The sequence below is a fragment of the Montipora capricornis genome, chromosome 11 (assembly GCF_036669925.1).
Source record: "Montipora capricornis isolate CH-2021 chromosome 11, ASM3666992v2, whole genome shotgun sequence".
Lineage (NCBI taxonomy): Eukaryota > Metazoa > Cnidaria > Anthozoa > Scleractinia > Acroporidae > Montipora > Montipora capricornis.
In genome coordinates this window covers 10,280,096-10,292,570 of record NC_090893.1, presented here as the reverse complement: position 1 = coordinate 10,292,570, position 12,475 = coordinate 10,280,096, and the positions used below count along the sequence as shown (strand labels likewise).

General features: G+C 36.6%; 1 protein-coding gene across 2 annotated transcripts; it reads left to right on the top strand.

The window, feature by feature from the left end:
- Positions 1–2,184: 2,184 nt before the first annotated feature.
- On the top strand, positions 2,185–12,266 carry LOC138022905 (uncharacterized). 2 transcript variants are annotated; one of them, XM_068869919.1, is made up of 5 exons: positions 2,185–2,487; positions 2,568–2,951; positions 7,533–7,820; positions 8,917–9,216; positions 10,111–12,266. In XM_068869919.1, exons 1-5 carry the CDS (start codon positions 2,388–2,390, stop codon positions 10,206–10,208), a joined length of 1,170 nt encoding a protein of 389 aa, XP_068726020.1. In that variant the 5' UTR covers positions 2,185–2,387; the 3' UTR covers positions 10,209–12,266. The 2 variants fall into 2 exon arrangements, with proteins under 2 accessions (XP_068726020.1, XP_068726019.1); XM_068869918.1 differs by having other exon boundaries at positions 2,187–2,487; positions 10,114–12,266.
- Positions 12,267–12,475: the final 209 nt, after the last annotated feature.

Sequence of the window (12,475 nt, the reverse complement as noted above, 5' to 3'; positions counted from 1 at the left end):
CTTAAATGTCATTGGCAGACAAAATCATTCATTTTCTCTTACATGGGCTAAATTGGATGCCCCCCTCTCCGAAAATCGGCCTCAGATTGAAGACAAGATTGCCAAAGAGTGTTTTTTGCTTTTATTTTACAAGGCTCTACCATTTTCACCGAAAACTACTCAAAAAATCATTTGTGTTGTAATGATTTGCAAATGCACTAACAGCTACTAATTGAACTGTTTTCAGAAATTGGAAACTGGAACTTTTCGAACGAGCGGAAATAAATAATTGTGGATGAAACACATACACTGAATCCTGCCTAAGAACAACACTTTAAGCTTCTAGGACCTTGTAAGACCTCTAGGTCTAGATCGCACCATCTTTTGGATATCACTACATAAAGTTCCCAAAAATCTGCTCATTGCCATACATAGAGATATGAGACAAAAACTAGCAGAAGGATGACTTGTCGAATAATCGACCTTAGGCAATATTTTGGTCTTTGAGCCAAAGGACTGTTGAGAAGTTATTGACTGTCTGAACGATTTTGCCTTAGCTCAGGTAGTAACGCCCACAAAGCAATTTTGAAGTCTGCATTAATTTTCCAAGCGACTGCCCAGAAAGATCTCGGGTAGTTCGAATCTTGCTGGTTATTTATCTCTTACATTGTTATGAAATGTTCCGACTTTTCATTTCAAGTGATGACTGGCGTAATATCCGATTTTGAGTAGCGACGGGTGGCTTTGAAAACATTTTAGTTAATGCCGAACATAAACAGCTCTGATTTTTACAGAGAACCGATTTCAGGCATTACTTGGAAAAACGATTAAATGCCAATGTGTCCTTCCCACACGAATCGAGTTACTTTGCAGCATAAAATAAAGATATCTCAAGGATTCCTGTTTTCTCCCTCCCGTTTTCCCATCCGCAGATCTTCTACCAATGGTAAATTATTTTCAGTCGTCTGTCGTTTATTCAGAGATATCTTCAATGTTCCAGGTGTTTTACCATTCACATAGGTAAACATATCATGGTATTTTTGGAAATTTAAAACAGGTTTCTTTGAGTAAAAAAAAAAAAAAGAACTGTTTGATTCATTCGTACTGCTAGTTCCTTAATTCCGTTCATTATTTATTTTCAGCCTAGTAGTCGGCTATCACTGAGCCTTAATTTTGTTTTAAGTTTAAATAGTGATCCATCCGTGCGGGCCAGTGAAAGTCATCACAATTCCAGACTGTCACGGTGGACATCCTTGAATTGTAGACATTCTGGAGAAAGACATGAACTTTAAATTTGATTGAAACGAATATTGACTATATATTTTCTGCTAAATCAAATGTCGCACCATGGGAACTTTAAGTATACCGTATGTTTATTAATAATATTTTTCTAAAAAAAACCCAAGTTAAGAAAAGCAAATACCATGCCAATGATTGAATGAATATAAAATCTGTTATTCAGTCCATCTGGGCGAGAGGTATGCTTATCTTTAAATTGTTCGGTTTATTGAAATATTATTGCTTGCCCTATGCGATAAGAAGATATTAAAATTAATTTATTTCAACAAATATCACAAATAGTGGTTTGAAAAACGTTCTGCTAAAAAAAACAGTCTTTCGTTTACCTCTACGTTAGAAAACGGTAAGTTGGGCTCCATGACAATAGCTCGAATGCAGTATTAGGATCGATTTCATGAATAAACTACACGTTTTCAACGAAATAGAAACACTTTAATTAAAAACTAATCAAACTGATTTTCAATAAGCAGGCATGTACTCGCTTGGAATACCAATTCCATTTTTTTTTTCGTCGGAAGTGCATAATTTTTGACAAATTTTCTTTCAGAATTTCGAGGTAATTGAAATCAAACTTTTTAAGCGATTCTCATTCCCTCAATTTCAGTATCAGAAACAGGCAACACCTTAATCCCTTTGGCAATTTCCTAATATGGTTTTCATGAGGAATTACCTTGAATATTTGATCGTCAGGGAAAAGCTTGCCGAAACCCCCTGTGAGGGGATTTCTTCGTTGTTTATATTGGTAATAATATCTAGTCTCTTTTAATATCCGAAAAAGTTATGAAATATCAATTCCTCGTATTCTTTGCAATCGGCTTCTTCCCGGGGTTGACGAGAAAAAACCATTCTTCACTCTGTTCTTCCTTAGCTGCGGCCGGACGATTTCCTGTCACGTGACTCATGCTATAAATAGGCAGCCACGAATACATTTGTTCGACAAGCAAACATATCCTTACAAGATTCGAATATGTTTTTTATTTGAAGAGAAAACGGTTGTATGTTTCGAGACTTGCATTCATTCTCTATTTGGATCTTCCTGACCATCCATAATTTCTCTTGTCAAAGTTGAGAAATGGATGAAAACCAAAAGGACCGTTGAGTAATTGTGAATGCAGTCGATCTTTCTCAGTGGCGTGGTGCGTTTTAAAATGTGCTCTATTGTCTTCGCTACATCCAAGGCAGTGTGCCTCTTATTCGCAAGTTTATTCGGTAAGTCAAGTACTAGATTCTTGACTCAAACACGTGGGATAGGAAAGTAATTTTTAATGACTTTAATTTTTGTCCAAAAGTATTGATAGCAGGCAGCAATTCCTCCGGTGATTTCATCACAACTCCCAAAGACAAGGAAGTCTTCGTCGGCGAAAGTGTCCAGTTCGACTGGGAATATATTGACTCCGATGTGCGTGAAGTTCGATTTGGTTTGGTTGTGCCTCCTGCAAAAAACAGTAAGGAGGTCGCCATTTACGTTAAAGAAAAGAATGGAACTTTGAAGTTCAATCATATGGATGAGTCAATCAAAGGGATAAGAGACAGAGTAGAAGTAGTACGAAACCGGCGAGCAAGTTTCAAGATCAATGCAGTTCAACTGGCTGATACAAGAACTTTCTTTTGTTCTCTTATTGTTGGTGAAAACGAAATTTCTATCAGGGATACCGTGGAATTGAGTGTGGTAGGTGAGTACACAACTCAGTTTGAGTTAATTGGTGTTTGTTATGGTCGATCATGTGCTCGCACGCGTGAAATTCTCAGGACAAAAGCACGTGTATCAACACCGCGTTTAGCTGCATATTTATCTCGCGCGAGAACTGCTTTATTATTAAGCCGTACTCACAGGTCTTGTTTTTAAACAGCATCCGAATAGATCTACCAAAAAGGTGACTGATTGGCTGTTCTGGAAATGCACTAATAGAGTAACGTTTAAGCGATGCGATATCTTCAGCGTAACTGATCGTTTCGAACTACATTTCAATCTTTTGTTCGTTTCTGCACTTGAAGACTCAACGTGGGATAATCGAGAGCAGAGAGCAGATCAACATACACATTCTTTTAAAAATGGCCTAACAGCTTATCAAACAATGTTTTACGGCAAATGTGGCTTTGTTTATTCGGCGATATTTATCTGATGCACTGTTAGCAAGCACACGACAAATTTTCCAAAAACGCTGACCTTGCTCAAATCTGATCAAGCATTTTAACTAAATTTTGAGTCGCTAATTGAAAGCAAGTATTGGATTGTTTTGATCTTAAAAAGTCATAAACTCCTCTCTTGATACGGATATAATATTTCTGTATTGAACACACCTGCTCTAGATAAGCTCGTTTGGTTTGTTTGTTCCTGCTGTTTTCAATTGAATATTTCTCTTGGCATTTTTTCCATTTTATAAATTTTGGCTTCTTTCCGATACCAATCATAACGTTTAATTGAAAACATGAAGGCTATACACAGACTTTTCAATCGCTAATCATATTCATGTAGGTAAAAGTCATTTACTTTTATCCTTGAAATTGTGGGCTTTGAATTCGTGGCAAATTCTTTGGTGAGCAATATTCCTTATCGCAAAATGTCAATTGAGCTTCTTGGTGAAAAGATAAGGCAACTATTGCATCGCTCATTACGCAGTACAGTCTGTAAAATGTCTTCGTTTATCCGTGTTTCTAGCCCCTGAAATCGGTCTCCGACTTTTCAAGAAAATAAGTGCTCCTTGCTGTCTTCTGTACAATGAAATTTAAGTCCCATATGGAGATACTGTTAACCACAGGGAATAAATTTATCGCATTTTTGTATCGGCTTCATCAAATCTGCATGCACCTCGTGCTAAGATATTTTCACTTTTACAGGTGTTTATGGAGCACCCTGCCATGCTTTTCTTTTTTGATTTTATTTGGGGCGTGTTTGTCTATTAACGGTTAAAGAAACTGGTGATAAACGAACTCGTCGTGAAAGGAAAAAAGCCATTTTACAAGGCATTAATTATTTTTGTGCCTGGTACGTATTTTGTTACTTCATATTATATGGTTGAATGCCTACATGCACGTGTATGTTGATTTGTTGTGACTAACTTTTAACAGCAACTTACCAGCTCCCCAGTTCTTATTCAAGGCTTACTCCATGAGCAATAACATTGAAGGATAGTTAAAGGTTAAAGGCTTGACTAAAAAAGACAGTGGTGAAGACCCTTGAGTCAGGATTCAACTGCAAGTTCCTAGGAATTAGAGAGTCAGTGAAGTAAGACGAGAATCAAGCACTTACAGAAGCAACGAAGGTGCACTTGAAGAGATTGTCAGTAATCTGGACAAGCCCTCTGTCGGATTGTAATCGCGTTATCACAACCAACCAGTTTGCTTTACCCGTGCTCACATACCCTATGTGGACACAGCACCAGCCACTAGAAGAACTAAGGAACATAGATAGACAGACAAGAAAGATCATCAGTGAAAACGGAGGAAAATATCCACTAAGCTCCACGGCTGTGTTGTATCTTACCAGAGAGAAAGGTGGACGAGGTTTATGGTCTATTGAACAAGAGTATAAGTTGATCAAGATAAAAGCGGCTGTCAAGTTACATGACAATTCAGACCCCATGATGAGAACTGTCCAACAATTTTAGGAAAGATTGGCGGGAAAGGGATTTTCCTCACTCATTAATTAAAGATGCAAACACGTTTGCTGAGGAACTAGGGATTGAATAACCCCTAACCATTGTGCAGCCCATTGGAAGCACCAGAGGTGGAGATCAAGGGACAGCAGGTTAAGAAACATCTCAAGAAGGCTGTAAATGAAAAGCTTGTGGAGAACCTTGGCAAGGAAAACTACTGAGATCAAGATGGCAGGATGATCAATTGAGTCATGAAGGCTGTTTTGCATGGCTGAGTAAGTGGACGCATGCTCCTACCCACTGCATTACAGGTATTATGGAGTTGTATGAACAGCTCACTCCAACTAAAGTCTACTCTGCTTTTAAGACTGGAACTATATATAGATAAGAACAACATCACATGTAGGATGCGTGGTAAAGCCACTGAAAGTCTGGCCCATGTACTTGCTGGTTGTCCATCCCTAGCACAAGCAAAATACTTGGAAAGACACAATATGGTACTGAAGGTGCTGATAAAGTTCCTCCGTGGTTCTCTCAAGTGAGGCCTAGACCACTCTCCAAGTCATCTGACGCAGAAGCATTTTGGGACGTACCAGTATATGCTGATCACACTTTGTTGATCACAAGAGCAAGAAAGTACTCATGGTTGAGATGAGCTGTCCATGGTTAGATAACCGCAACAAGAAAGAAACAGGAAAGACAAAGAAGTATGGACCTCTACGACTAGAGCTGTCAAGACAACACCCATGATACAAGATCATAGGATTGAATGCCATCATGGATGTACTTGGAGGCTGGTCCAAGGAGCTTGAATTTGAGATGAGAAAGATTTTTGGAACAAGACAGAAAAATTCTGATGAAAATGCAGAAAGCTGTTTTGAGCTGCACACTTCATAATGCCAGGACATTCAAAATGATCACATCTTAATATTTCTGTAATTTTTAGTAAATATAAGCGGTCATCTGATTACCACGTAGACGTTTTTTAATTTTTAATTTTGTTTTTCTTCCATTAGAGTTTGTCGTTTTATTTTCGTGTTATGCAGATAGGTTACGTGATTTGCCCTATCTTGCTTTATCTACTAGCATCGAAACGTTTGTACTGCTATAATAATAATAATAATAGTAATAATAATAATAATAATAATAATAATAATAATAATAATAATAATAAATACACAGACCTAAGAGCTGGCACGAAGAGACTTTACCCTAGATTTAGTGTTACTCAAGTGAACATTGTATTTGATTTCCTAGCAGGTTATAATAAGCGGCTTGTAATTGACTTGGATAAAACAGGTATAAAGGACAAAAACAATCTAATTAGACAATGCCAGAAATGGGTAATCTCACAAAACTACAAGATCGTGAAAGCAGTCTAGTCATTCAAAACTGACTTTCCACACACTAGAGACACCATCCATCTTAAGTCAAGAATATCGCTTTAAATTGTAAATTCCGCATATTCTTTGTAAAATTTGAACCACTGAAAGTTTAGGAGAATCGAAATAATAATAAAGCAATTTTTTTCAGTGGTTTGTGTCTTCAAATAAAGAATTAAAGTTTAAAAATGCAAATGCTAAAGGTCCAACACTTACGTGTAATACTACAAGCACATAAGCTACAGGTTAATGTAGATCCACTTGAGTTTTAATTTCTGTGCTCTAAAAGGAGAGTACAAAGCACGAAAAACTGTAGTTAATAGACCATGTTACAGTTGTAGCTAAGTTGCCTGGCCTACGAATGGAAGCGAGGCTGCCGGTGACCCTGTTTTGATACAAACCTCTCTGCTTTTGTAATGTTAATATAGACTAATTAGAAATACAACAACACAATTTACATGATAAAAGCAGTGGGGGCTGTATCAATGCAAGGTTACCAGCAGCCTCGCAGCCATTCATAGGTCGCTGAGCAAACAACTGTAAAATGGCCTATTCTTAGCTGGTTAATTTTCAGAACTATTCTTGCTTTAGCCTGGTAAGACGTAATGTCATTAATGAAAAGGAAATGACCATCAGTCATTGACTGTTGTTATTGCATTAATTTTTTTGACAAATGCTATTTGAGTAACATTTGATATTGGAAAAGAATAATTATTTACATGTAGATTGCAGAAAAAGACAGGCAGTTGAACACATTTCTGCAGGCACTCACAATCACTTTCAGTATCTTGAAACATTGTTGTTTTGTCTAATGGGATCTGTAGACATGGCGTACTGTAAATCACTTATAGATGTTGTTGAGACAGGCTATGGGTAATTGATTTTCACTAGAGAAGTCACCTTGTTTGGGTATGAGTCGTGTTTTACCCTCTGCAAACCACAGTGGGTACAGCTCATTGACTTTGGTGATGGACTTGAATGCTTGTGTGACACCTTCATGTAGCGAGCAATGTGTACATGTAGTTAAAAAAATAGGGAATGTATGTATTATTTTGTACATGTAGTCAAGAAAAATATTGCCCCAGCAAGATGTATATGCAGTTTAAAAAAAAACCAGGGACCTGCAATCAAATGCTTCTGCTAATAGAATAATTATTCTTAACTTTAGAAAGAAGTTGGTGTACTTACTGCAAATAGCTGGCTTACATAAAGGCAAAATGATTTTGTGCAGGATGGATAGGTATTCTAATTTGTATGCTATTTTAATTATCGTCAGATCTTTTGATTGACAATCTACCCTCAACGCATTCTGCAGAGTCATGGCAGGGCCGCAAGATAACAGTTGTGTGTGCTGTCAGATTACCTAAAGGGGGAACAACTGCAAAATTCTCCTGGATGCATATTCCATCAAACACACCTGTGGCCAGAAAATATCATGATGACACAAGAAGCAAAAGCTACTTGACAATAACAACGTATAAAGATGAAGACTTTGAGGCACTGCAGTGCCAAGCAGAAACAGAAAACACTGTCAAATACCACGTCATTAACATCACTAGACTGAGTGGGTTGAAACTAAAATAAGTTGAACATATTTGTTTAAAAAATGTAAATTTGGAAATCAAAGGAACAACTTAACTGATTTTAATGGACCACTTCTTTAAAGAGGCTTTTAGGAACATTAGAACAAAATGATCTTAATTGGATTATAAAATTAATACAAACTGTCAAGAAGAAGATATGTTGGCTCTTTACAACCAAATCTTGGATGAAAATAATTTGTGTGTGTCTGTGTTTTTGCAATATTTGGCTTCTGCATTGAATATGACTCACTGGGATCTTTAGATCATAGAGAATTTATACCACCATAAATTTGCACATTATGTCCAGGATTGACCCTAACTAGATGCACATCCAATTTTGACATCCAATGTGAAGTGTCCCTTCAAGTAAGGGTAAAGGTTAGCATTAGTAATGATTACTTTTAGCTTTAGGTAAATGTAGCTGTTAATCTTTACTTAAAGGGCAGCTTTTGGGGGCACTCTTTGTCATGTTAATTGTCTGAGTTAATTGTCTGAGACAGGGGTGACGTTGAAGTTGGGGAGAAGAGCAAGGGGGCACTTCTTGATGCTTGTTGAAATCTGCGTGCGTCTAATTAGGCTCAATCCTTGACTTATATGAAAACCTCCACTCTTACTACAGAATAAGTTTAAACCGAAGGAAATTATGTTTACAAACAAATTTCTTCGAAATTTGTTTTTAAAAAAGTGTTTATATCAGGAAAAGTGAATTTTAAAATCGCTTATTTTCACTTTCAAATTTTGCGGGTTCCGCCATCTTGAATAATTGTGACGTGTTGCGGTTACCCCATTGTTCTGACACTAAGAGCTTTTGTCTAATAACAATAGGGCAACCGTAACAAGTCACAATCATTTCAGATGGCTAAACCCGCCAAATTTGAAAACAAAACTAGGTGATTCTAAAACTTATTTCTTTTGGATACAAAAACTCTCTTTGAAAATATTTTAGATTGACTTGACTGTAACAGTTACTTCCTGTGAATTAAATTATTTTTTTTTGTTGAAGTGGAGGTTCCCTTTAAATTTGATTTAAGATTTTTTGTGACAATTTTTCATTTGATCACTGTGTTTCCATTGTAGGTTCTCCAACACCACCTAGAAATCTGAAGGCAGAGAGAATTTTTGATAAGCAAAATGCTCGGCCTCTAATTCGGCTTCGTTGGGACCCTCCCCAGAGCAATGGAGGAGCTGGGATACAGAAGTACATTGTATCTTACATACGTAATGGACTATCATGGAAGGAATCCACAAATTCAGAGACTGAGGAAACTGTATTTAATTATCTCAAGCTTCCTGGTGGTAACATTTACAATGCCCGGGTACGGGCAAAGAACAAGGCAGGTGTCAGTCCACCATCAGCTGAAGTCGAAATAAATCTTGGTATGTTGCAACTTGTTACAATTAGGGTGCATTTGTTTGGGAAAATCCAAAAGCAGATTTCTGATCTCGGATCAATGGATTCTTCAGCATCCAAAAAAATGCAAAATCCAAAAAAGGATTATTTTCCATGGCAATGCAAACAAATAAACCCATAATGGCGTGCAAATTTTAAAAACAAAAAAAATTATTTAGCAGTTAAGGTTGTTTTGGAGAAATTCTTAAATGAAAATGCCGCCAGAAAAAAAAACCTTAAGTAGTGATCAATAAAAAGAAATGACAAAAAACATGCTTTTTTTGCAATATTATTAACAATTGTTACAATGAATATTAATACATTAATGCTATCTAAGAACTATATAACTAAATTGTATTTAAAATTTAATCTATTAAAATTTTGGTCTGGCAGAATAAAATTCTGGCGGATTTAGATTTAATCTGAAGTATCCTCCTCGAGTGTGAATACTTTGGATTCATGATCCGTTTTTGGATTTCGCCAAAAAAAAAGTAAAATCCGTTTTTGGATTTTCCCAAAAAAATGCACCCTTAGCTAACAAATAAGTCTAATACTCAGGTAATGTAAGAAAAAGTGAACAAATAGATTTATTATTGAATAAGATGGATGTTGTTTGGAACATAAATATCTGGGGAAAAACAAAGAGCCCTCCTTGCAATACAGCCCTCAAACTCAGTTAGCAAGGGGTATGCACCTGAGTCATCCTAAGTGTAGGACTTGCAAACAGCATGCAATGAATTTCTTTTCACACTGTGTTGGTTCACTTTAGGCACTTTGAATGTTATCTGAATGCACACAGCAACACTTTGAAACATAGAATAGTACTTTGGTCTTTTGAGGTGTCACTAATTTTGTTCTTATCCTTTTGAAAAAATCCACAGAAGATAGCCCACAAGTAGGTAGCTTTTCTGGGAGTGGGCAACTGCTCAGCTTAGAGACATATCTGCTGTTCCTGTCCTTCATGGTCTGGTCATTGTGATCTTGCTGCTAAGTTACCCATCTGTGCTGTGGTAATAATTATGCTGTGTATATATATAATTTATGGTCTGTTGATATCTGACTACCAAGTCATTATGAAGAGAGCTGCATGAAGATTGCTGAATGAAGATTTCAGGATGGTGAATTCAATCAAAATCTATCAGGAGAAGGATAATAATTATAAATAATAATAATAATTATTATTATAGGATGTTAGAACTTATATGGGTTCACTTGCAAAGGCAAACTCTTTCAGAAAACACTATAATTTCTTTGGTCTTTTAAGAGTCATTTGTTGAGTGTGTTGCGTTGATTTTAACTTATTTAAAACCAAAAGCACTCTTTAGCGTCAAGTTTGGAATATTTTTTACAATTATCAAGAACTGTGGAGAGCTTACACTGTGGATTGATTTTATAACAAAACTGGACATTTGATTACAAGATATTAATAGAAATAGAAAATTTATATATTTGTATTTAAAGTTAAAGTTATTAATAGTTAATTCTTTCCACACTACAAGTGTTTAGAGGAGTGGCTTGACAAGTGCAGTAAATTGAGCATTAAGCTGTTCCAAAAAAGCGTGATAAAGTGTAGGCTTCGATGGAACTATAATTTGATACCAGCAGTTCACATATGTACATGGCTTAACCTTTTCACCTCTGACCTGCCCCCATTGCTCAGTAAAATTGTCTGGACTTAAGAGGGAAATGTCTAGAAGAAATGTCACTCTTAGAAAGTAAAGGGTTAATTAATGAGATCGCAACTTGTACCTTTCTCATTTTTTTACTGAATCTTGGTTACTGGACTTAAATTTATGTGGAAAATAAGTGTGACGTCATGTCTCATATAAGAACTTTTAGCTTTTCTGTGGGAAATCAAGTTTTGTCCACAAAAGGGGGAGGATTATTATAGATTTTATTAAGACAGTTATTCCATTTGCCCATGCTAGATACCATAGTGGTTATAGCCAACTTGGCCCTCCAGTGCTCTTTGGGTAGGTGTTTAGCACCTGTTACCAACAAGGGTTCAAAAATTAATACATTGTTCAAGGTACGGGTCCATTTTGTATTAATAGGTCAGTTGGTTTAGCTTTCATACTTTTTGAGCCTTTTTTTCTTGGCTACTTTGCAGCAGTTTAAGTTCATATGACTACTCTAACTTAATTAACACTTTCACTCCCGAGGGGAATCCCCAAGTCTCAGTGGCCCTTACGGGAGCAAACGGGTTAAACAAAAAATTCATTTCCATAGTAAACATGTACTGATATACCCAGTTTTTAAGGCAGGGTGTCGACAAAGGATTAGAGTGGGGAAAATCCCCACTGAGCCCACCAAACCATTATAAATTTCCTGTTAACTTGTTAGCTCATGTAGCTGACCTTGTAGAGTTTTTGACCCAAGACCCCCCAGGGTCTCCATTGTCGTGCAAAGAGACCCTGGGAACAAGGTTGGAGACCCCCCCTCTTATCTGGGACACTGCACACCATTACGTTTCCCTCAAAATGGACCACAATACTATAAATAAAGAAAATCAGAAGTTCATTTAAACTCTTCTGAATTTATCTTAAAATTAACATTTGTTGGTATGTACAGCACAGTACTCTGTTGGTGTTGTTGTTATCGATCTGTAGAAGGATAAATACTGACGAATATTACAGCAGTTGTGATTTGCTCAGCAGTAAAAATCAACATAGTGTCAACTGAGTCCTGTCTTGTGTTTTTGGTTGTCCCAAGCTGTTTGGGCGTCATTTTGCAAGATCTTTTCTCGACTGCTGGTTAGAGAGTCAAGAAAATTGACAATTTTCTCAATGCCTAAAACAGCTTGGAACGACCAAAAAGAACATAACACAGGACTCAGTTAACACTTGGTTTGATCTTTCATTTGAATTATTTTCTTTCAAACTTTATTGCTGAGCAAATCACAACCGCCAAAATATTCTTCTGTATTTATCCTTCTACAGATCAATAGCAACAACACCAACAGAGGGTGGTCCACCTGTGTGTAAAGGCACTACAGGTTTTACAAAATACAATGACAAAATGTCACGGAAAATTTAAAGTCCCATATTGCCTCCAATTATTTATGCCATGAGTTGTTCAACTTTGTTACATTATTTTACACAAACATTGAGGTCACCCGTGGTAAAATTAATAGCTCTAAAATAGTTTTTGAGGTTTAAAAGTAGCCCCTAGAGTTTACTTACCGGTGGGTAATCGTAATTTAATCCATTTTGCTCTGGAAAGGAACATGAGCCATTCGACTTAGTC

What these genes read in the sequence shown, in the direction of transcription:
- LOC138022905 (XM_068869919.1), top strand. Translation starts at nt 2,388, where the DNA reads ATGCAGTCGATCTTTCTCAGTGGCGTGGTGCGTTTTAAAATGTGCTCT. An exon ending in CGTGGAATTGAGTGTGGTAG is followed by an intron (nt 2,952 to 7,532) that starts GTGAGTACACAA and finishes AATTATCGTCAG; the next exon opens with ATCTTTTGATTGACAATCTA. An exon ending in TGAAGTCGAAATAAATCTTG is followed by an intron (nt 9,217 to 10,110) that starts GTATGTTGCAAC and finishes AAAAATCCACAG; the next exon opens with AAGATAGCCCACAAGTAGGT.